This window comes from Protopterus annectens, chromosome 3.part1 (genome assembly GCF_019279795.1).
Source record: "Protopterus annectens isolate FY-2018-M chromosome 3.part1, PAN1.0, whole genome shotgun sequence".
NCBI classification, from domain to species: Eukaryota; Metazoa; Chordata; order Ceratodontiformes; family Protopteridae; genus Protopterus; species Protopterus annectens.
Window position 1 is genome coordinate 1,731,800,900 of NC_056732.1, and position 26,453 is coordinate 1,731,827,352.

Sequence of the window (26,453 nt, forward strand, 5' to 3'; positions counted from 1 at the left end):
TGGGAGTTGAGTCATGGCCTCTGTTGTTAATTATGGGTGAGGGGTTGGTTTGGTAGCCTGGGTGGTGGAAGCCTATGTAAGACCAGGTTTCATATAGGGTAGCTAGGTAAGGGACAAGTAGGAGGGGAAAAAGAGTTAGTATGATAAGCTTCCTGGGTGGTGTCATATTCCGTTTGATCTTAGAGGGCAGTAGTGAGGTACAGGAAGTTAGTGGACAGTAGGGGGAGTGGTTTGAGGTTATAAAAGTATGAGTACTGGGGGTGGGAATAGGGGCAGGGTGGGGAGCGAGCACGAGCAAAGCGAGTGCTCACGGAGCGGGGTTTACACTAAGCCACTAGAGCCCAGGTTTCAAGATGTAACTCCTGAATAATTAACTTGCAGGTGAGTAATCTCATCTAAACAAACACCAGGTTCAATGCCTATGCTTTGGGAGCTTGTTTTTACAATTTTATAGCAGTTTGCATTAGTTTTAGAGTGTGTTCTGTAGTTTAAGTGGAGTATATGCAAACAAGCTTGGATTTTTTGTTTGGGTAAGCCTAGGGAGATTTGTGCTAGTGCTGAGGACCCTTAAATAATACTTTACTTTAAAGTCTATACTAAAATGACCAGATAATGACCTGTTTTGTTTTTACAGGTTGTGGGCAAAAGTAGAGTAGTCTAAAAGGGCTAAGTTCTTTTCTGCCTTACGCTGTGCAGGGAAGACCTGGGAGGGATAGAGAGAGAACTTGATTTCAGAGGCAGTCAGAAGCAGCTGTGTAGCTTAAACAACATTAGACTACCCGAGGAATCCCCTAAACTATGTTAGTAAAATCTTCACATATCTTTACATATAGCATAAATCATTATAACACATTAGCATTTTACTGCAACAGTGCCTTATGACTGAGAGTCAAAGAATGTTGAATGTTGAATATCCTGCTTCTCAAAAAATATACAGAAGGCTCTCAATTTTCACTCTAATGAACAGCTCTGCAAAGAGCTTGTCATACTAAAGTCTGGTTACCAAACACATTTAGCTATAGAGACACAACTTAGCTTTAAAGAAACAAGTAGCTACAATATTCATGCCATTCAATACTGCATTATGTAGCTATGTAGCAAAAAAAGAGTTACATCAGTTACTATTAAATCACACAATTCAACTATATATATATAATAAACTGTTATACCATATATTACCAAGAATATACAACACAAGGACGATATTGGGTATTCATGGTTTACTTTCTCAGTGATAAAATCCTTCTTTTTTCTTTTTTTTTAAAACAAGTTTATTGTTTTTAACATACAAGAAAATATCATAACAATTTTATACAAGTAATTAAAATAGATATGATTATAACATTCAACAAAACAACCAAAGTATTTACAAAGACATCCACTACAATCAGATCAATTAATTAAACTAAAATACCATGTTATTTGAAGTTAAGATTTGTTTAACAAGTTTTGTAAATTATTCTATACAATATAATAAGACGTTTTTCTAGTAGTTCTTAACTTGATTGTATTCAGTTCCATATGGCACACTATATTCATAACATTTTTAAATTCATTGAACGAAGGAGGTGTATCTGAAATCCAATTTCTGGTTATTATTTTTCTAGCCACTGCTAGGATAGACCATAACAAGGGAAGCTTAACCTTTTTAACACTTTGAGGTACAGGTGTGTTGAATAATATAAGAGATTTAGAAATAATAAAATTATCTGTAAAAAGAGCCTGCAAAAATTCATTAATTGACTTCCAATAGTCTTTCAATTTTATACAGTCATAAAACATATGAGCCCAGTCTGCATTGATTTCTACACTACATCTTTTACATAGATTATCTTTATTATTTATTTTATTCATCATCAAAGGTGTATAAAAGGATCTATGCAAAAATTTCCATGTAAAAAGTCTCCAGACAATGCAGGACGTAGTTTTATAAGCAGATTCCAATATATATTGTTTATCTTGTTGATTTGGTGGATCACCATTAATGGAAATGAAATAATTCCAGTAGGTATCTACACTGTAAAAAGTTTCTTGTCTGATAATTTTATGTATGTATGAAAGCTTACCTTTATCAGAAACTTTATGTTGTAAATTTAATATCAAGTAATCAATCAATGTTGGAACAGATTCTTTAACTGTTATAGACATTAGATCTATTTTATCAATGAGATGTTGTCTAAAGGTCTGAACCTCTAACCCGCAAGTTTCTCTTAGATCAAATTCTTGTTTTAAGAAATCTAGATTTTTAACTTTATTATCAGATATCAACTGATACCAGTACTTTAGATCATTATCTGTAGTTAAATGAGTTCCTTCAGAAGTGGATGACAAAAGCATACCCCGAGTATACATTATAGGGAATATAATAAAATTCCATTCTTTATATTTAGGATGCATGAATATAAAGTTGCAATAACTAATAATAATGTTTAATGGGTAACTAACTATATGTTTAGGTGTAATAGGTGAAGTACAAAATTCTTTTAGTAACCATAACATGGAGTTATTTACAATCATATTTCTATGTGTTAAGGAGATTTTCATGAATTGAATACTAATTATCTCCCAGTAATCTTTCCATTTTGCAACATATGACTGATCTATTAATAAAGTAATAACTTTTATAATAGAAGAGATAGTGTATAAATTGAAGTCTGGAAAAGAAATACCCCCTTGAGACCAACTATTAGTATGTTTCTTTAAAGCAATCCTAGGTCTATTAGGTGCCCATAGGAAATTTAACATTAGTGTATTCAATTTCTTGATAATTATTCTTGTAGGTGGAAGTATTATTGATTGTATTAAGTATAATATCTTGGGGAATATTATCATTTTAATAATTGTAAGTCTCTCTTCCATAGTAAAAAACATATTATTCCAGGTATTAAAGAGATTTTGTATATTAAGAAGACAGGTATTATAATTATTATGCATAATAGATTTGATATCATTAGATACTATTATACCTAAATAAGTTATCTGACCTGAATTGGGTACATATTTAGTAAAATCATTAATGAGAACATTTTTTCGTGTATATATAGGTAGTATTTTAGTTTTTTCTTCATTGAATATTAAACCAGAAATACTTTTAAAATGTATCATTTTATCAAACAGAGACTGCATAGAAGAATTAGATCCTGTTGATGTGATTAGAACATCATCTGCAAAGAGTTGAATTTTAGATGTTGTATTTTCATCTATTTCAAATCCCTCTATGTCAGTACTGTTTCTGATCAAATTAGCCCAAGGCTCTATTATTAATGTGAATAATAGTGGAGAAAGTGGACACCCTTGTTTTGTACCTTTAAAAATTGGTATTTTTTGTGAGACATATGTTCCTATCTTAATATAAGCCAATGTTCCTTTGTATAAATGCTCAATTAGATTTACAAATGCTTCTGAGAAGTTTGTGCACTTCAGTAAGGTAAACAGGTAGTCCCAACTTTCTGAATCAAATGCTGAGCTTATATCAAGACTAATAAGAGTTAAATCTTTCTTTTTCCTATTTGCAAAATCAATTAATGTTAGAGTTCTCCTTATATTATCAAAAGTATTTCTATTTACAATGAAGCCTGTCTGATCTATATTTATAATGCCAGGGATGATTGTATTCAATCTATCAGCAAAAATACTCATAAACATTTTATAATCAACATTAAGTAATGAGATGGGTCGATATGAAGTACATCTAGTTGTATCTTTATTAGGTTTCAAGATTGGCGAAATAAATGTATATTGCCAAGATGGGGGGGGGTTATTAATTCATTTTGGGCCAAAATAAAAACCTTATGTATTAATGAGTATGTACTTTTAGAAAGGATTTTATATATCTCTGGTATAATACCATCATTACCTGGTGCTTTGTTTGATTTAAGCTTGTTTATTTGTGTAACAACCTCTGTATATGAAATACTTTTATCCAATAGTTTAATCTGTTGTTTATTAAGTTTTTTATTCATATTTGTGGTTATAAATTCCCTTATTTTATCTTTAGGTTCCATGTTAATGTTATTATGATTAATTTTGTGAAAGTGATTTCTAAATTCATCTAGTATTTCTGGTAGACTAGAAAAATTCTTCTTTTTCCTTAGAGAAAAGATTTCTTTGATATGTATTTGCTTATTCAACCTTTTTGTTTTGTTTTCAGCTCTATGAAAGTATTTGGGGCTTATTGAGTAAGACAAAACTTGTATTTCTCTAAAGTTATTTTAACTTTATGAGTTAAAATTTCTTTGTATTTCTCATTTAGTTTGTTTATTTCTTCAATGACTTTCTTATCCATAATATGTTCTTTATTATTATGTTTATAAGAATCTAGTTTACTTTGAATATCTAACAATTCCTTATCCCAAGATTTCCTTTTATTATTATACCATCTGATACTTTGTCCATATAAATATGATTTTAAAGCATCCCAAACATAAACAACGGAGACTTCAGAAGTATTATTTATATCTAGAAAATGTTGTACTTCTGAAAGTATATATTCTTTATAGTCTTTTAATTGAGTTAAGTATGCTGGTATCCTTTTGATCTGAACATTGTGAGTATTTTTTATCATGAACTCAAAAACAATTGAATTATGATCAGATATAGGACAAGCAATCATTTTAGAGTTAATTAATTCTGTTACCATCTGGTTAGAAATAAAGACTCTATCTATTTTTGAATAAGTTTTGTATCTGTTAGAGAAAAATGTATATGGTAATGATTTTGAATCTATCTGATTATTAATATCATTTAAATGATAAGAATTAGCAAAATCCTTTAGATGTTTTGCATTAGATGTAATTTTCCTTTTTCCTATAGTGGTAGTGTTATTTTCATGTAATATACAATTAAAGTCACCAGCTAAAATAATATCTCCTATAGAGAATGATATGATCTTATCAAGATGGTATTTCACTGTATTAATACCAATTCCAGGTATCCAATATATATTGATTAATGTATAAGTCTTCCCATTAATTTGTATTGTAACCACACAAAACATTCCTTTATCATCTTGATAAGTCTTAATAGTTTTAGGAATGGGCATACTTTTATTCCATAAAATAGCCACTCCTCTTTTTTTCTGAGTGTGCTCTGAACTAACCAATACTGTATATTTGTTTGTGACTAGTTTATCAATATCTTTTTTCAAAGATGTGTTTCTTGCAGGAAGACTAAGTTAGCCTTATGTAAATTAATGTATCTTATTAGGCTTGCCCTTTTACATGGATTATTCAGTCCATTAATGTTTAAAGAAATTCCTTTTAGAGAAGTCATTTGGCAATTTTAAAACATAGAAAACTTATGATTAAAATAACAATTAACAAAATAAGTAATGTTATACCTCCTCCTTTAGGTGTACCTTTAAATATAACTGCATTTATTGAGTCTCTTATGGGATTTTGTATAAGATTTAATTTTGTTTGTAGTGACAATGAACTTACAAAGTGTATTGTGGATGTCAGAACTATATTCATACAACAGTGAACAAGAGAAAATAATGTAAGGATTAAACCTTGCACCCAGCCTGGAGTTAAAAACTTCAACTTAGAGTAGTACATACTACTCAAGTTAACCCCCTACCCTAAGCAGCAGTACCTCAGCTGCCACCTTATCAATTTAATACTAGTTATATTTAACTTAAATTAACAACTTTCAATTAGATTATCTGGTAAGACAAGACTACACATTTGATAAAACAACATCATATATACTAAGAGAAACTTTTTTTAAAAAAAACTATTCATACTACTATATACATCTATTTAATATAATACATTTATATTCAAATAGCATTCAAATAAACTTGATATTAGAAACCAAGAAGAGAGAGAGAAATAAAAGACGTGAGAGAGGAAGAGAGAGTGAAAGAGAGAGAGAGAAAAAAAAAAAAAAAAGGAAGGGCATATGTACACATTAACTTATTCAAAATTTGTAAAAATAAGTTCTAATATTCAATTAAATCAATAACTTTGGCTAATATGGTTCATACATTATATATATTAAGATGTATCTATATTCTATCATGTAAATGCAGTTAACAGCTTCCAAAAGACTTTAAATTACTTGTATCAGAGCTTATTTTTCTCATACTTATTATTGTCAGTAGAATAAAATATTATATTTATAGGTATTGCTATAAATCATACTGCACAGTTAAGCACGATCTCAAAAACACTTGCTTTATTGTAAAGAAAGCCATCTGTATTTTGTATATCTAAACTGCTGCTTTAAAATATGTCAGATGACAACTTCTTCCAGAATAGAGTCATAAAGTTATTTGTCCTTGTCAATCATATAAATCAAATGAATTATAGCAGTGTATATGTTTAAATCATAAGTTTTTTACATATATTAATAAGCTGCAGTCAAATAAACTTTCAAAAACAGTTGTATAAATGTTTCACTTTCTATGCCTTCTAAGAAATCACATTTGCTTACTATGAGAAACTGCATCATTTAAAATCTTTATAACTTACATATTTTATAAATTATAACATAAATAACTAAGTAACTATACAAAATAACTCACATTTAAATGATAAAGAGTTCATTTTCCATCGCAGAGTCGCATTTGCAGCAGTTCTACTTCCTGGTTGTGTGTTCTTCATGAATCTGCGATGTGTCAGTGTGAATTCAGGGGTCAAAGTTCAAATTGACTGCTTTCAGCTTCTCTGCGTGGGTTCTGAGTGTTGAAGCTTTTAAAACAACTCGAGAACACTGTCCATGAGGTATCCCACATTCCAAATTGTCTCCCTTACGATTTTGGCAGGAATTTTGTTAAAAACAAGTGACTAACATTCAATTAACAGTATAAGTGAAGCTAAACATAGCAAAACCTTCGCGAAGTATTTTACAAGTTATTACAGCCTCTATGAAAGTGAAACTAAGCTCAAAATTATTAATATGTGATAAAACAGATTATTTTTGCCCCAAATCAATTTTTATACAAATCTTATTATTTACTGTACCTGTATGATCAAAAGAATGTCAATATATTAATATGAAAGAGAATAAAGAGAAAGAACAGAGAAAAGAAAAAGAGAAAGCAGAAAATAAGAAAGAGCAAAGCAAAGATAAAAAAATATAAAAGGAAGCTATAAAAAGTATTTACAGTGGAATATTACTTGCTGTTTATATTAATAAAGATGGAAATGAAATATACTATTTACTATTATTTAGTACTAATTATTATTAATTAAAGCATGACATATTATTTGTGAATGAGCATAAGCAATATAATCAAGAAAGTATAATCAGCATTAGCATTTAAACAGCATATAAACTTTTTACAAGGAATAAATAAATTATCATTCCATTTATCATATTCTCATCACATTTCTCTCCCTGCCCTCCCCCACCCCTTACCCACTGCATAATCTAAATAGAATGTTATTGTTTAAAATAAAAAAAAGAAGAGAAGGAAGAAAAAAAGAAAGAAGAGAAAAAAAATGTATCAAGTAACTGACCTTAATTCTCTTTGTCAGAAAGAGAAACATATTGAATGATAACTTGTTATTAGTTCCTCAGATATTTTGAATGATTATGAGACAGAACAGCTCTTTATACCCAGAAAATAACTTTGATTAAATCTTTTTCAGAATATTTGTGGCTTTCTGAAAATGCAGAAACTATATTTAAAAAAATTAATATTGAAGAAAATTAAAGTGAGAGAAAAAAAAAGAACATGTCATTTGTTTTTTAGTCTCTTCTTCTTCTCTGAAGCCTTCCACGAAGTTTCAGTTGCCAACCTCTTTAATGAAGGACTAGCCCATTCCATTTCCTCTATTTTATCCAGAATCTTATTTTTTTTGATAAACAACAATGCAGAGTCTAAGTCATCAAAAATTTTAGGACCATCAGGAAGGAAGATTTTTAGCTTGGCAGGAAACAGAAGGTAGGTTTTAAACTGTGCTTTTTTGAGCTCCTTTATTAATGGCAGAAAGACTTTTCTTTTAGTTATTACCAAGGAAGAACAGTCATTATCAAAACGCACAGTTGTCTCATTAATTTTAACAGGAGCTTTAGCCCAAGCAGATTTAAGAACCATTTCTTTATCAAAAGATGATAGAAATCTAACTATAACTGATCTAGGATACTTTTTGTTAGAGTTAGTATTAGCTATAGATCTATGAGCTCTTTCGATACCAAAAGAGAATGCTTCTGGTAAGTCTAAAGTTTTAGGGAGCCATGATGTTAAAAAAGAAGTAATATTGTTACCTTCAATATTTTCTGGCAGTCCAAAAATCCTACTGTTATTGTGCCTAGATCTATTTTCCAGGTCATCAAGCTTTGTTTGTAGATGTGTATTTTGTTTCAGCAGAAACTCAATGTTGATTTCCTCTTCTTGGATTCTATTTTCCATGTCATTTACAGCCTCTTCTATGCCTGTCATCTGGATCTTCTGTTGTTGCAAGTCTATATGTAACAAGTCTATTAGTTTTGTATTTTTTTCTATGAAGGTATCAATTTTAGTATCTAGTTTATCCATCTTAGCAGTAAGTTGTTGAATTGTAGTTATCAGAGACTGAAGTTCTTTCTTGATGCTGGAGTCTTGAGAATTTGTCTTACTGGAACTCATTTCAAACTGATAAACTGACAGGAAAATTTCCAAAGTGATTTCTGACAGGAATATTGTTAAAATTTCCTTTCTTTTTTAGATATAGTTCAAGAACTATATAAAACAAACATATTTAAAAAGAAAATGACTTCATAAATTAATTTTTTAAGTAATTAATTCCTGTCAGTGCAGTGAAATTGGTGGAGCTGAAGAAATCTGCTGCTATCCTGTGTTCATCCTTGGCAACGCCCCCCTAATCCTTCTTTTTTCTGATTGCAGGTGCTGCAATGGTCAGCAGAGCTCAAAGTGTTGCAGCCTTTAATGCTCTCAGTAAGTAGTTTTACCTTTTATTTCACTTCTTTGACACAGAAGTATTTATTCTTTCCATTTTTTAACAAAGAAATTATATAGATTCCCAAAACTGAAACCCAATCTAGCGAAACATGGACAACAAGTAGAAAAGACACAAAAGGAATGTAAAATGCAACTTCTAAGCAACACTGAAAAAAATCTCTAGAGGATACACAAACTAGAGATGAGAATGTTAAGGATAGACACTCGACTGAAACAAGTGCTGTTCCCAGACACCCTATATATGGAGTATCATATATCCTGTCTATATCCTCTGCAGTTTGTTTTAATCAACTCCAAAATAGACATTATTCTGACAAAACAAAAATAATTCCTTTTCATAAAAATTAGGTAGAACTTTATACACTGATCATAGAATCCAAAGCCAGAAATGAAAGAAAATAGCCAGCAAATGGCAGGCCGACACAATTCTATTTTGTAATATTAAGAATATCAAAAAGAATGTCCACCCTTGTACTACACCAAGAGTAAATGATATCAGATCTCTGACTGAGAGATCATACACAATCAACCAGCAGATATGTTTTGCTCGAGTTTCACACCCTCACTCCTTCTGTATTCTCAGATCACATACACACAAATGCAACACACTCACGTCCCCCAGTTATAAATCTCAAAGCGCCATCAGAGAAAAAGAGCAATACATCTATGGTGCCAGATAAGATTAAAGTTTGCCTACTTTTTAGCATGAGCATGAGTTGAGTGATCCCTTACAGATGGTTTTCAGTATCAGACTCAAAAAAGAGTTCACACTAGATGAATTGAGGACAGCAAGAATCATTCCCTTGCTCAAATGTGGGTCTTCAATGTTTTTAGAGAATCATAGACCTGCAAGCCTGACCTGTCTCATCAGTAATGCTAGGAACAAAGAGATGCATCTGGAGCATTTCTCCCCTGGCCTCTGCTAAAAACTGACTTTGTTCCAAGTCAAACTTTCCCGGTAAACAAATGTTAAATAAAATAAATAAAAATGTATCGATATAAGATTAATATATAAGGATACAAGGAACCTAAAGACTGTTGACCGTAGTTTAGATTTGAACTTAACCTAGCAGAACTCTTCAAAAAAGTTACAGAAGCAATGGATGTGGGCAAAACAGTGTATGTTTATAGAAATGCATTCAACACCATCCCTTTTCAGCCATAGTTAATAAACTCATTCAGCCAAATGTAAATCTTTATGTATCTCTTTGTATAACAAACCATGTGAGAAATAAAACTCAACTAGTTAGTGTTGATGGATCCATTTCTACCAATGGGCCTCTCACTAGTGCATAACCCCAGGGCTTTGTCCTCAGTATCACATTTTTGTCATCCAGTTCTCAGATATCAAGGCAAATTATTAAGGTTTCTGGCTAAAAAAGTTTCCTAATGACTATAAAGTCTGCACCATCATGAACACTCCAAAAGACGTCAAAAACTTTCAGTAAATCCTGGCAGAAATAGCTGGTGCACAAACCATGCTTCAAAACTAAAAGTGCATAAATGTATTCTTTCCAAAGCAAAATTTCCCTTGAAACTATTACATTGAAAACAAAGATCCTGAATATTAACCCAGTTGTGAAGGGCCATTTAGTGGTCATTTTTATAACATAAATCGACTGCTGTGAGGAAATTCTTTTTTAAACCACAACTGATTAGCAATAATATGACATTCAAATCAAGGGACATAATGATTTTGCTTTACACTGCACTCATAGGTCCATCATTGAATGTAAAGCCCCAAAGGCATGTACATGTCCAAAATGCCAGATTTATCCTGAGTTACCACTGCATTTTATCAAGAAGAAAACCAAGGAACTAAATCATAACAGCTGCTGTGACTGTCTGAAAGCCCAGACATTCTTCTTAGTTCCTAAAGGCTGCTAAGTAGATCTCTGTCTGACATACGGAGTGTCCCCATCCTTTCACACCTTCTGCACATCCACTATTTCAATACCGGCACAAGTCTCACATTGCAGACCACAACTTCTACTGCACCTTCAATAGAACATTAATGAGGCATAGATATGTCTCATAAAGAATACCACTTACCCTGGGGAAAACTTCCTGTCCATGTGAGGATAAACATGTCTCTTACTTCCTACAACTTTATTGTCAGTGCACAGATTAGAAACTCTCTTTACTCTTGATTTCTCATTCTTGTCTATGATGGACAGGAAGAATCATATAAATAACATACTCCATTGTTATGGTTATTCACATTTACTATACATTGGTTTTCACACAATACTAAAAGATTTTCTCAACTATGATTATGCAAGATATCCACAAAATGAAGGTCCTTTTTTAGTAAATTGCTAAGGCTAAAAACAAAGAAGGAATTCAGGGCTAGGCTGCTAAAGATCCTAAAAGAACAACAATGTAGTCACTACCTATGAGCTTCTGAAACTTGGATTCTATAAACATGTGTAATATTAGCGATAAATAGAAGAAAGCAAATTATTTAGCAAAAAATACATATCTCTAGCTTCAGTCTTATAATCACATACCTCACATTGGAATACACAGACATTTAACAGTCCAGTTATCATATTTTTTAGGTATTTCTATAATATTTATATCACCAGCACAGAAGCAGAGTAAAGAGCATTGATTCAATAATGAATAAATGCAGAAAATGTTAGGGTAGTGATGTAAGCAGTAAACATTTTGTGTATGCATTGGCTTAGGATTATACAAGTGAATTGTCTTCACGTCTTTGTGTGCTTGGATAGAGCTTGCTGTATGGCATGCTGCAATCTTGAAGTTAATCTTAATAAAACTCTTTTTGTTTCTTTGTATTTTCATTTCCTCACTCCGTTTATTCTCACTGTCTCTATCTAATGTACCTTTATGTTCCACAGCCCTTTTCACTTTCATAAAAAGCAGACTAATTTCTGATATTTACTTTTGTTCAGTGTTGCAGAAAGTAACGAGCCTTTAATCTCAACAAACATGGTCATTGAGTCTGCTGCATTATCATCCCCTCAATAGTTTTTGCTCACAATGCTATCCTGACCTTAGTCAATATCATTATACGATGAGAATTGGAATACTGATAGTCTTGTGTATACCTTTGAACAGGCATGCATTCATTCTAATCAAGCAGCAATAAAAGGTTCTGAAATTGAAATAATGTGGGTTGTCATGAACATATACAGTAACATCTGGTAATGATTCTTATCTTACAAAAAATGTTAAATGACACAGTTATCATTACAGGAAACTTCCTGCTCTCAGACATTAATAGACCCTTCTGTCCAGATTATCTCATTCCTCAGTTTAGGTGTATAAACTGTTATACCATATATTAGCAAGAATATACAACACAGGGACGATATTGGGTATTCATGGTTTACTTTCTCAGTGATAAAATCCTTCTTTTTTCTTTTTTTTTAAAACAAGTTTATTGTTTTTAACATACAAGAAAATATCATAACAATTTTATACAAGTAATTAAAATAGATATGATTATAACATTCAACAAAACAACCAAAGTATTTACAAAGACATCCACTACAATCAGATCAATTAATTAAACTAAAATACCATGTTATTTGAAGTTAAGATTTGTTTAACAAGTTTTGTAAATTATTCTATACAATATAATAAGACGTTTTTCTAGTAGTTCTTAACTTGATTGTATTCAGTTCCATATGGCACACTATATTCATAACATTTTTAAATTCATTGAACGAAGGAGGTGTATCTGAAATCCAATTTCTGGTTATTATTTTTCTAGCCACTGCTAGGATAGACCATAACAAGGGAAGCTTAACCTTTTTAACACTTTGAGGTACAGGTGTGTTGAATAATATAAGAGATTTAGAAATAATAAAATTATCTGTAAAAAGAGCCTGCAAAAATTCATTAATTGACTTCCAATAGTCTTTCAATTTTATACAGTCATAAAACATATGAGCCCAGTCTGCATTGATTTCTACACTACATCTTTTACATAGATTATCTTTATTATTTATTTTATTCATCATCAAAGGTGTATAAAAGGATCTATGCAAAAATTTCCATGTAAAAAGTCTCCAGACAATGCAGGACGTAGTTTTATAAGCAGATTCCAATATATATTGTTTATCTTGTTGATTTGGTGGATCACCATTAATGGAAATGAAATAATTCCAGTAGGTATCTACACTGTAAAACGTTTCTTGTCTGATAATTTTATGTATGTATGAAAGCTTACCTTTATCAGAAACTTTATGTTGTAAATTTAATATCAAGTAATCAATCAATGTTGGAACAGATTCTTTAACTGTTATAGACATTAGATCTATTTTATCAATGAGATGTTGTCTAAAGGTCTGAACCTCTAACCCGCAAGTTTCTCTTAGATCAAATTCTTGTTTTAAGAAATCTAGATTTTTAACTTTATTATCAGATATCAACTGATACCAGTACTTTAGATCATTATCTGTAGTTAAATGAGTTCCTTCAGAAGTGGATGACAAAAGCATACCCCGAGTATACATTATAGGGAATATAATAAAATTCCATTCTTTATATTTAGGATGCATGAATATAAAGTTACAATAACTAATAATAATGTTTAATGGGTAACTAACTATATGTTTAGGTGTAATAGGTGAAGTACAAAATTCTTTTAGTAACCATAACATGGAGTTATTTACAATCATATTTCTATGTGTTAAGGAGATTTTCATGAATTGAATACTAATTATCTCCCAGTAATCTTTCCATTTTGCAACATATGACTGATCTATTAATAAAGTAATAACTTTTATAATAGAAGAGATAGTATATAAATTGAAGTCTGGAAAAGAAATACCCCCTTGAGACCAACTATTAGTATGTTTCTTTAAAGCAATCCTAGGTCTATTAGGTGCCCATAGGAAATTTAACATTAGTGTATTCAATTTCTTGATAATTATTCTTGTAGGTGGAAGTATTATTGATTGTATTAAGTATAATATCTTGGGGAATATTATCATTTTAATAATTGTAAGTCTCTCTTCCATAGTAAAAAACATATTATTCCAGGTATTAAAGAGATTTTGTATATTAAGAAGACAGGTATTATAATTATTATGCATAATAGATTTGATATCATTAGATAATATTATACCTAAATAAGTTATCTGACCTGAATTGGGTACATATTTAGTAAAATCATTAATGAGAACATTTTTTCGTGTATATATAGGTAGTATTTTAGTTTTTTCTTCATTGAATATTAAACCAGAAATACTTTTAAAATGTATCATTTTATCAAACAGAGACTGCATAGAAGAATTAGATCCTGTTGATGTGATTAGAACATCATCTGCAAAGAGTTGAATTTTAGATGTTGTATTTTCATCTATTTCAAATCCCTCTATGTCAGTACTGTTTCTGATCAAATTAGCCCAAGGCTCTATTATTAATGTGAATAATAGTGGAGAAAGTGGACACCCTTGTTTTGTACCTTTAAAAATTGGTATTTTTTGTGAGACATATGTTCCTATCTTAATATAAGCCAATGTTCCTTTGTATAAATGCTCAATTAGATTTACAAATGCTTCTGAGAAGTTTGTGCACTTCAGTAAGGTAAACAGGTAGTCCCAACTTACTGAATCAAATGCTGAGCTTATATCAAGACTAATAAGAGTTAAATCTTTCTTTTTCCTATTTGCAAAATCAATTAATGTTAGAGTTCTCCTTATATTATCAAAAGTATTTCTATTTACAATGAAGCCTGTCTGATCTATATCTATAATGCCAGGGATGATTGTCTTCAATCTATCAGCAAAAATACTCATAAACATTTTATAATCAACATTAAGTAATGAGATGGGTCGATATGAAGTACATCTAGTTGGATCTTTATTAGGTTTCAAGATTGGCAAATAAATGTATATTGCCAAGATGGGGGGGTTATTAATTCATTTTGGGCCAAAATAAAAACCTTATGTATTAATGAGTATGTACTTTTAGAAAGGATTTTATATATCTCTGGTATAATACCATCATTACCTGGTGCTTTGTTTGATTTAAGCTTGTTTATTTGTGTAACAACCTCTGTATATGAAATACTTTTATCCAATAGTTTAATCTGTTGTTTATTAAGTTTTTATTCATATTTGTGGTTATAAATTCCCTTATTTTATCTTTAGGTTCCATGTTAATGTTATTATGATTAATTTTGTGAAAGTGATTTCTAAATTCATCTAGTATTTCTGGTAGACTAGAAACATTCTTCTTTTCCTTAGAGAAAAGATTTCTTTGATATGATTTTGCTTATTCAACCTTTTGTTTTGTTTTAAGTCTATGTAAGTATTTGGGGCTTATTGAGTAAGACAAAACTTGTATTTCTCTAAAGTTATTTTAACTTTATGAGTTAAAATTTCTTTGTATTTCTCATTTAGTTTGTTTATTTCTTCAATGACTTTCTTATCCATAATATTTTCTTTATTATTATGTTTATAAGAATCTAGTTTACTTTGAATATCTAACAATTCCTTATCCCAAGATTTCCTTTTATTATTATACCATCTGATACTTTGTCCATATAAATATGATTTTAAAGCATCCCAAACATAAACAACGGAGACTTCAGAAGTATTATTTATATCTAGAAAATGTTGTACTTCTGAAAGTATATATTCTTTATAGTCTTTTAATTGAGTTAAGTATGCTGGTATCCTTTTGATCTGAACATTGTGAGTATTTTTTATCATGAACTCTAAAACAATTGAATTATGATCAGATATAGGACAAGAAATCATTTTAGAGTTAATTAATTCTGTTACCATCTGGTTAGAAATAAAGACCCTATCTATTTTTGAATAAGTTTTGTATCTGTTAGAGAAAAATGTATATGGTAATGATTTTGAATCTATCTGATTATTAATATCATTTAAATGATAAGAATTAGCAAAATCCTTTAAATGTTTTGCATTAGATGTAATTTTCCTTTTTCCTATAGTGGTAGTGTTATTTTCATGTAATATACAATTAAAGTCACCAGCTAAAATAATATCTCCTATAGAGAATGATATGATCTTATCAAGATGGTATTTCACTGTATTAATACCAATTCCAGGTATCCAATATATATTGATTAATGTATAAGTCTTCCCATTAATTTGTATTGTAACCACACAAAACATTCCTTTATCATCTTGATAAGTCTTAATAGTTTTAGGAATGGGCATACTTTTATTCCATAAAATAGCCACTCCTCTTTTTTTCTGAGTGTGCTCTGAACTAACCAATACTGTATATTTGTTTGTGACTAGTTTATCAATATCTTTTTTCAAAAGATGTGTTTCTTGCAGGAAGACTAAGTTAGCCTTATGTAAATTAATGTATCTTATTAGGCTTGCCCTTTTACATGGATTATTCAGTCCATTAATGTTTAAAGAAATTCCTTTTAGAGAAGTCATTTGGCAATTTTAAAACATAGAAAACTTATGATTAAAATAACAATTAACAAAATAAGTAATGTTATACCTCCTCCTTTAGGTGTACCTTTAAATATAACTGCATTTATTGAGTCTCTTATGGGATTTTGTATAAGATTTAATTTTGTTTGTAGTGACAATGAACTTACAAAGTGTATTGTGGATGTCAGAACTATATTCATACAACAGTGAACAAGAGAAAATAATGTAAGGATTAAACCTTGCACCCAGCCTGGAGTTAAAAACTCCAACTTAGAGTAGTACATACTACTCAAGTTAACCCCCTACCCTAAGCAGCAGTACCTCAGCTGCCACCTTATCAATTTAATACTAGTTATATTTAACTTAAATTAACAACTTTCAATTAGATTATCTGGTAAGACAAGACTACACATTTGATAAAACAACATCATATATACTAAGAGAAACTTTTTTTTAAAAAAAACTATTCATACTACTATATACATCTATTTAATATAATACATTTATATTCAAATAGCATTCAAATAAACTTGATATTAGAAACCAAGAAGAGAGAGAGAAATAAAAGACGTGAGAGAGGAAGAGAGAGTGAAAGAGAGAGAGAGAGAGAAAAAAAAAAAAGGAAGGGCATATGTACACATTAACTTATTCAAAATTTGTAAAAATAAGTTCTAATATTCAATTAAATCAATAACTTTGGCTAATATGGTTCATACATTATATATATTAAGATGTATCTATATTCTATCATGTAAATGCAGTTAACAGCTTCCAAAAGACTTTAAATTACTTGTATCAGAGCTTATTTTTCTCATACTTATTATTGTCAGTAGAATAAAATATTATATTTATAGGTATTGCTATAAATCATACTGCATAGTTAAGCAAGATCTCAAAAACACTTGCTTTATTGTGAAGAAAGCCATCTGTATTTTGTATATCTAAACTGCTGCTTTAAAATATGTCAGATGACAACTTCTTCCAGAATAGAGTCATAAAGTTATTTGTCCTTGTCAATCATATAAATCAAATGAATCATAGCAGTGTATATGTTTAAATCATAAGTTTTTTACATATATTAATAAGCTGCAGTCAAATAAACTTTCAAAAACAGTTGTATAAATGTTTCACTTTCTATGCCTTCTAAGAAATCACATTTGCTTACTATGAGAAACTGCATCATTTAAAATCATTATAACTTACATATTTTATAAATTATAACATAAATAACTAAGTAATTATACAAAATAACTCACATTTAAATGATAAAGAGTTCATTTTCCATCGCAGAGTCGCATTTGCAGCAGTTCTACTTCCTGGTTGTGTGTTCTTCATGAATCTGCGATGTGTCAGTGTGAATTCAGGGGTCAAAGTTCAAATTGACTGCTTTCAGCTTCTCTGCGTGGGTTCTGAGTGTTGAAGCTTTTAAAACAACTCGAGAACACTGTTCATGAGGTAACCCACATCCCAAATTGTCTCCCTTACAATTTTGGCGGGAATTTTGTTAAAAACAAGTGACTAACATTCATTTAGCAGTATAAGTGAAGCTAAACATAGCAAAACCTTCGCGAAGTATTTTACAAGTTATTACAGCCTCTATGAAAGTGAAACTAAGCTCAAAATTATTAATATGTGATAAAACAGATTATTTTTGCCCCAAATCAATTTTTATACAAATCTTATTATTTACTGTACCTGTATGATCAAAAGAATGTCAATATATTAATATGAAAGAGAATAAAGAGAAAGAACAGAGAAAAGAAAAAGAGAAAGCAGGAAATAAGAAAGAGCAAAGCAAAGATAAAAAAATATAAAAGGAAGCTATAAAAAGTATTTACAGTGGAATATTACTTGCTGTTTATATTAATAAAGATGGAAATTAAATATACTATTTACTATTATTTAGTACTAATTATTATTAATTAAAGCATGACATATTATTTGTGAATGAGCATAAGCAATATAATCAAGAAAGTATAATCAGCATTAGCATTTAAACAGCATATAAACTTTTTACAAGGAATAAATAAATTATCATTCCATTTATCATATTCTCATCACATTTCTCTCCCTGCCCTCCCCCACCCCTTACCCACTGCATAATCTAAATAGAATGTTATTGTTTAAAATAAAAAAAAGAAGAGAAGGAAGAAAAAAAAGAAAGAAGAAAAAAATGTATCAAGTAACTGACCTTAATTCTCTTTGTCAGAAAGAGAAACATATTGAATGATAACTTGTTATTAGTTCCTCAGATATTTTGACTGATTATGAGACAGAACAGCTCTTTATACCCAGAAAATAACTTTGATTAAATCTTTTTCAGAATATTTGTGGCTTTCTGAAAATGCAGAAACTATATTTAAAAAAATTAATATTGAAGAAAATTAAAGTGAGAGAAAAAAAAAAGAACATGTCATTTGTTTTTTAGTCTCTTCTTCTTCTCTGAAGCCTTCCACGAAGTTTCAGTTGCCAACCTCTTTAATGAAGGACTAGCCCATTCCATTTCCTCTATTTTATCCAGAATCTTATTTTTTTTGATAAACAACAATGCAGAGTCTAAGTCATCAAAAATTTTAGGACCATCAGGAAGGAAGATTTTTAGCTTGGCAGGAAACAGAAGGTAGGTTTTAAACTGTGCTTTTTTGAGCTCCTTTATTAATGGCAGAAAGACTTTTCTTTTAGTTATTACCAAGGAAGAACAGTCATTATCAAAACGCACAGTTGTCTCATTAATTTTAACAGGAGCTTTAGCCCAAGCAGATTTAAGAACCATCTCTTTATCAAAAGATGATAGAAATCTAACTATAACTGATCTAGGATACTTTTTGTTAGAGTTAGTATTAGCTATAGATCTATGAGCTCTTTCGATACCAAAAGAGAATGCTTCTGGTAAGTCTAAAGTTTTAGGGAGCCATGATGTTAAAAAAGAAGTAATATTGTTACCTTCAATATTTTCTGGCAGTCCAAAAATCCTACTGTTATTGCGCCTAGATCTATTTTCCAGGTCATCAAGCTTTGTTTGTAGATGTGTATTTTGTTTCAGCAGAAACTCAATGTTGATTTCCTCTTCTTGGATTCTATTTTCCATGTCATTTACAGCCTCTTCTATGCCTGTCATCTGGATCTTCTGTTGTTGCAAGTCTATATGTAACAAGTCTATTAGTTTTGTATTTTTTTCTATGAAGGTATCAATTTTAGTATCCAGTTTATCCATCTTAGCAGTAAGTTGTTGAATTGTAGTTATCAGAGACTGAAGTTCTTTCTTGATGCTGGAGTCTTGAGAATTTGTCTTACTGGAACTCATTTCAAACTGATAAACTGACAGGAAAATTTCCAAAATGATTTCTGTCAGGAATATTGTTAAAATGTCCTTTCTTTTTTAGATATAGTTCAAGAACTATATAAAACAAACATATTTAGAAAGAAAATGACTTCATAAATTAATTTTTTAAGTAATTAATTCCTGTCAGTGCAGTGAAATTGGTGGAGCTGAAGAAATCTGCTGCTATCCTGTGTTCATCCTTGGCAACGCCCCCCTAATCCTTCTTTTTTCTGATTGCAGGTGCTGCAATGGTCAGCAGAGCTCAAAGTGTTGCAGCCTTTAATGCTCTCAGTAAGTAGTTTTACCTTTTGTTTCACTTCTTTGACACAGAAGTATTTATTCTTTCCATTTTTAACAAAGAAATTATATAGATTCCCAAAACTGAAACCCAATCTAGCGAAACATGGACAACAAGTAGAAAAGACACAAAAGGAATGTAAAATGCAACTTCTAAGCAACACTGAAAAAAATCTCTAGAGGATACACAAACTAGAGATGAGAATGTTAAGGATAGACACTCGACTGAAACAAGTGCTGTTCCCAGACACCCTATATATGGAGTATCATATATCCTGTCTATATCCTCTGCAGTTTGTTTTAATCACCTCCAAAAGAGACATTATTCTGACAAAACAAAAATAATTCCTTTTCATAAAAATTAGGTAGAACTTTATACACTGATCATAGAATCCAAAGCCAGAAATGAAAGAAAATAGCCAGCAAATGGCAGGCCGACACAATTCTATTTTGTAATATTAAGAATATCAAAAAGAATGTCCACCCTTGTACTACACTAAGAGTAAATGATATCAGATCTCTGACTGAGAGATCATACACAATCAACCAGCAGATATGTTTTGCTCGAGTTTCACACCCTCACTCCTTCTGTATTCTCAGATCACATACACACAAATGCAACACACTCACGTCTCCCAGTTACCAATCTCAAAGCGCCATCAGAGACCAAGAGCAATACATCTATGGTGCCAGATAAGATTAAAGTTTGCCTACTTTTTAGCATGAGCATGAGTTGAGTGATCCCTTACAGATGGTTTTCAGTATCAGACTCAAAAAAGAGTTCACACTAGATGAATTGAGGACAGCAAGAATCATTCCCTTGCTCAAATGTGGGTCTTCAATGCTTTTAGAGAATCATAGACCTGCAAGCCTGACCTGTCTCATCAGTAATGCTAGGAACAAAGAGATGCATCTGGAGCATTTCTCCCCTGGCCTCTGCTAAAAACTGACTTTGTTCCAAGTCAAACTTTCCCGGTAAACAAATGTTAAATAAAATAAATAAAAATGTATCGATATAAGATTAATATATAAGGATACAAGGAACCTAAAGACTGTTGACCGTAGTTTAGATTTGAACTTAACCTAGCAGAACTCTTCAAAAAAGTTACAGAAGCAATGGATGTGGGCAAAACAGTGTATGATTATAGAAATGCATTCAACACCATCCCTTTTCAGCCATAGTTAATAAACTCATTCAGCCAAATGTAAATCTTTATGTATCTCTTTGTATGACAAACTGTGTGAGAAATAAAACTCAAGTAGTTAGTGTTGATGGATCCATTTCTACCAATGGGCCTCTCACTAGTGCATAACCCCAGGGCTTTGTCCTCAGTATCCCATTTTTGTCATCCACTTCTCAGATATCAAGGCAAATTATTAAGGTTTCTGGCTAAAAAAGTTTCCTAATGACTATAAAGTCTGCACCATCATGAACACTCCAAAAGACGTCAAAAACTTTCAGTAAATCCTGGCAGAAATAGCTGGTGCACAAACCATGCTTCAAAACTAAAAGTGCATAAATGTATTCTTTCCAAAGCAAAATTTCCCTTGAAACTATTACATTGAAAACAAAGATCCTGAATATTAACCCAGTTGTGAAGGACCATTTAGTGGTCATTTTTATAACATAAATCGACTGCTGTGAGGAAATTCTTTTTTAAACCACAACTGATTAGCAATAATATGACATTCAAATCAAGGGACATAATGATTTTGCTTTACACTGCACTCATAGGTCCATCATTGAATGTAAAGCCCCAAAGGCATGTACATGTCCAAAATGCCAGATTTATCCTGAGTTACCACTGCATTTTATCAAGAAGAAAACCAAGGAACTAAATCATAAGAGCTGCTGTGACTGTCTGAAAGCCCAGACATTCTTCTTAGTTCCTAAAGGCTGCTAAGTAGATCTCTGTCTGACATACGGAGTGTCCCCATCGTTTCACACCTTCCACACATCCACTATTTCAATACCGGCACAAGTCTCACATTGCAGACCACAACTTCTACTGCAACTTCAATAGAACATTAATGAGGCATAGATATGTCTCATAAAGAATACCATTTACCCTGGGGAAAACCTCCTGTCCATGTGAGGATAAACATGTCTCTTACTTCCTACAACTTTATTGTCAGTGCGCAGATTAGAAACTCTCTTTACTCTTGATTTCTCATTCTTGTCTATGATGGACAGAAAGAATCATATAAATAACATACTCCATTGTTATGGTTATTCACATTTACTATACATTGGTTTTCACACAATACTAAAAGATTTTCTCAACTATGATTATGCAGGATATCCACAAAATGTAGGTCCTTTGGTAGTAAATTGCTAAGACTAAAAACAAAGAAGGAATTCAGGGCTAGGCTGCTAAAGACCATAAAAGATCAACAATGAAGTCACTACCTATTAGCTTCTGAAACTTGGATTCTATAAACATGTGTAATATTAGTGATAAATAGAAGAAAGCAAATTATTTACCAAAAAATACATATCTCTAGCTTCAGTCTTATAATCACATACCTCACATTGGAATACACAGACATTTAACAGTCCAGTTATCATATTTTTTAGGTATTTCTATAATATTTATATCACCAGCACTGAAGCAGAGTAAAGAGCATTGATTCAATAATGAATAAATGCAGAAAATGTTAGGGTAGTGATGTAAGCAGTAAACATTTTGTGTATGCATTGGCTTAGGATTATACAAGTGAATTGTCTTCACATCTTTGTGTGCTTGGATAGAGCTTGTTGTATGGCATGCTGCAATCTTGAAGTTAATCTTAATAAAACTCTTTTTGTTTCTTTGTATTTTCATTTCCTCACTCCGTTTATTCTCACTGTCTCTATCTAATGTACCTTTATGTTCCACAGCCCTTTTCACTTTCATAAAAAGCAGACTAATTTCTGATATTTACTTTTGTTCAGTGTTGCAGAAAGTAACGAGCCTTTAATCTCAACAAACATGGTCATTGAGTCTGCTGCATTATCATCCCCTCAATAGTTTTTGCTCACAATGCTCTCCTGACCTTAGTCAATATCATTATACGATGAGAATTGGAATACTGATAGTCTTGTGAATACCTTTGAACAGGCATGCATTCATTCTAATCAAGCAGCAATAAAAGGTTCTGAAATTGAAATAATGTGGGTTGTCATGAACATATACAGTAACATCTGGTAATGATTCTTATCTTACAAAAAATGTTAAATGACACAGTTATCATTACAGGAAACTTCCTGCTCTCAGACATTAATAGACCCTTCTGTCCAGATTATCTCATTCCTCAGTTTAGGCGTATTTATTTATTTATTTTTATTTTATTTTACATTTGTTAACCGGGAGAGTCCGACTGGATACATGTCCATTTTCAGCGGAGGCCCAGGGAGAAAAGCTCCAAGTACATAACAGACATATGAACAAGATAGTTGAGTTCTAAATACAATATAAAGATACATCACATCTTGGGAAAAAAAACAACAGCAGCAAATAATAAAAAAAAAAACATAGGTCAGTTACAAAGGCGAGGCGCCTTGTTAAAAAGCGGTTAAGGATAGTAAGGTAAGAGAAGGGTAAATGATAGTGGTTAATCAGGTTTGGAACAGGGACATTGCCAGAGAGTATTGAGATGGGGTTTAAGCTTTTTTTTGAATTGTAGGAGTGAGGGTTCTGAGGTGAGCATGGTCGGTAAGGAGTTCCACATTTTACCTACAAAGTTTGAGAATAGAGAATCCCCAGCAGAATTATTGGCTTTGGTAGTTTGAGCTAAGATCTTATTGGAGCGTAAAGATTGCAGGTTAATATAGGGGTGAATGATGTTTTTCAGAGCTGGTGTTTTCTCTGGGTGATACAGTATCTGGTGAGCCATTTTGAGTTGGTTGAAATGGAGTTGGCTGGAAAACTCTAACCACCCTAGTTGCTTCAAGTTAGTGCAGTGGTGCATTCTAAAGGTGGAATTTGTGGCAAATCTAGCTATGTGATTGTAACAAGAAGCAAGTTTGTTAAGGGTTGTCTTGTTTAGGTTTGTAAAGGGGGGAGGCATAGAAAAGAGTTGATAGTAGGTGTGTGCTGGCAATTGTAATTTTAGCGTGAGGAGTGAGAAAGTGTTTTACTTTATAGAGAGCCAAGCTTTTTATTGACGGTTTTGATGGTAAGATTGAAATGGGTGTCAAATTTAAGGGAGTTATCAATGGTAACTCCTAATAGCTTTGTGTGAGCTTCTGGTGATATAGTGATTCCATTGGAGGATGTAATAGAGAAGGTGGGGAAGAGTCTTGTTAGTGGGTGAGAAAGTAAGTAGTTTTGTTTTGTTGGGGTTGAGAACTAGTTGTCGACTTGAGAACCATTTTCTATTAGGTTGAAGGTGTCTTGGGTTGAAGCAGTGAGGTCTGCCAGGTTGGAGGCAGTGCTGATGATAGTCGAATCATCTGCATATTGAATGCATGTGGCATGGGGGGTGATTGTGGGCAGGTCATTAACAAAGATGGTGAAGAGAAGAGGGCCAAGAATAGATCCTTGGGGAACTCCAAGTGTAACAGGTAGGCATGTAGATAATTTGTCCTGCCATAGAACAGCCTGTTGCCTATTGGACAGGTAGGATTGGAACCATTTCAGCGTGGAATTGCTGAGTGATAGTTTTTTTAATGTATGGAGGAGTTGAATGTGGTTCACCATATCAAAGGCCTTGGAGAGGTCTAAGACAAGAGCAGATGATATTTTATTACTGTTTCTGAAGTTATTGATGGTATTAGAAAAGGATAGTAGGGCTGATGTGGTACTGTGATTTGGCCTGAAGCCATGTTGGGAGTTGGCTAGAATTTTATTTTTGGTGAGGTGTACCATCAGTTGTTTGTGGACACACTTTTCCATAATTTTGGCCAGAGGTGAGAGTATAGCTATAGGTCTGTAGTTGGTTAGCTCTAGTGAGCTACCACCTTTATGGAGAGGAATAATGTGGGACATTTTCCATATGGAGGGGATGAAGGCTTCTGACAAGGTACGGTTTATGATTATGGAGACGGATAGGAAATGGCCTCAGCTGCTTTTGCAGAAACTCAGCTGGGAGAAGGTCAGCTGCTAGCTTAGTGGGTTCTAGTTTATTAAGAAGAGATGTTATAAAGGATATGGGTACTGGATCGAAGGTAAATAGATGATCTGATGTAGTTGTAGTATTCTGCTGGCATGGGTAATGGAGTGGGCTGGTTGTTTGTTTGAATTGTGTGGCCAGGGATTGTATAGTTTCTGTGAAGAAACTATTGAATGTGTTAGCAATGTTTACAGGGCACTGTTGTTTGCAAGTTGTTGGAGTGGGGGTGGTTGCCTGGCCTGGGTGCAGGAGCTTGTTTAAGCCTGCCCAGAATTTTTGTGGATTATTAAGGTGTTTGTGTTGGAGGTGGAGGAAGAAGTTTGTTTTATCATTTAAGATCATTCTTTTAGTTTCATTTCTAAGTTGCCGGAAGGTTTGGTGGAAGTGTGGGTCTTTAGAGGTATGCCATGTGACCCACATCTTGTTTCTAGATAGGATTTTGGATTTTGTTTCCTTAGAGAGCCATGGTGCGGTTTTGGTTTTAGTTCTAATGGACCGTATTGGAGCATGGAAATCTAGAATGTTGAGGAAGGTGGTGTTGAAGTAGATAACTGCCTCTTCAAGAGGAAGAGACTTGAGTATTGTCCAGTTGTGGGCTTTAAGTTCAGTTTGAAAAATGGAGGCGTTGAATTTATTATTGTTCCTGATTTTTTTTTATGGTTGTAAGAAGGGGGGTGATTTAATTGAATTTGATAACATAGGTGAGTAAGTGATCACTCATGTCCTCTGGGTGAGTACCTGCTGAGTACTGGTCAGGATCTTTATTAGTAAGGATCCAGTCCAGGATGCTGTCTTTGTTTTGGGGTTTACCTAGTCTGGTAGGAGTGGTTATGAGCTGAGAAAAGCCATGTAGAGTTATGCTGCTAGATTGGGAGCTAGATGAGAAGGAATTCCAATCGATGTTGAAGTCACCTAACACTATGGATTCCTGGGGGTGAGTTTGAGTTAACCAGTGGAGAAAGTCCTCTAAGGTTTTGTTATTATTGCTGCCTGGGGGGATGTAAATACATGCTATATTTATGCTTTTATGTTTGTTTGGTTGAAGTTTTACAAGTAGAATTTCGGCATTGTTTGTTAGGAGGGGTTGTGGAGGGGCAAGGGAGATTTGTAATGTATTTTTGTAGAGTATGGCTACACCGCCACCTTTACAAGTTATTCGGTCTGCTCTTAGTATATCATACCCTGGTGGGATTATCTGTGTGTCTTTCAGACTTGGTTTAAGCCAGGTTTCTGTGAGACATAGTAGGTCTGGGGAACAAGTAGCTAAAAGGGCATGTAGGTTGTGAATCTTATTGTTTACACTTCTGATGTTTAGATGACAGGTCAGAAGAGAGTTAAAGGGTCTAGAGTTTAGATTGAGAAGTGGAGGGAGGATAGGGTGGAATTACAATTGAGTGGAGGGAAGGGCCAGGGTTGGGGTGGATATCACCAT

General features: G+C 32.2%; 1 protein-coding gene across 1 annotated transcript in view; it reads left to right on the forward strand.

Moving 5' to 3' along the window:
- LOC122797851 overlaps window positions 1-26,453 on the forward strand; it is an 875,220-nt gene that overhangs the window by 619,365 nt on the left and 229,402 nt on the right. The window contains exons 2-3 of the mRNA XM_044066372.1: window positions 8,834-8,884; window positions 19,871-19,921. Of these exons, the coding sequence (XP_043922307.1) occupies window positions 8,834-8,884; window positions 19,871-19,921 (102 nt within the window). The remainder of the gene's footprint in view (window positions 1-8,833; window positions 8,885-19,870; window positions 19,922-26,453) is intronic.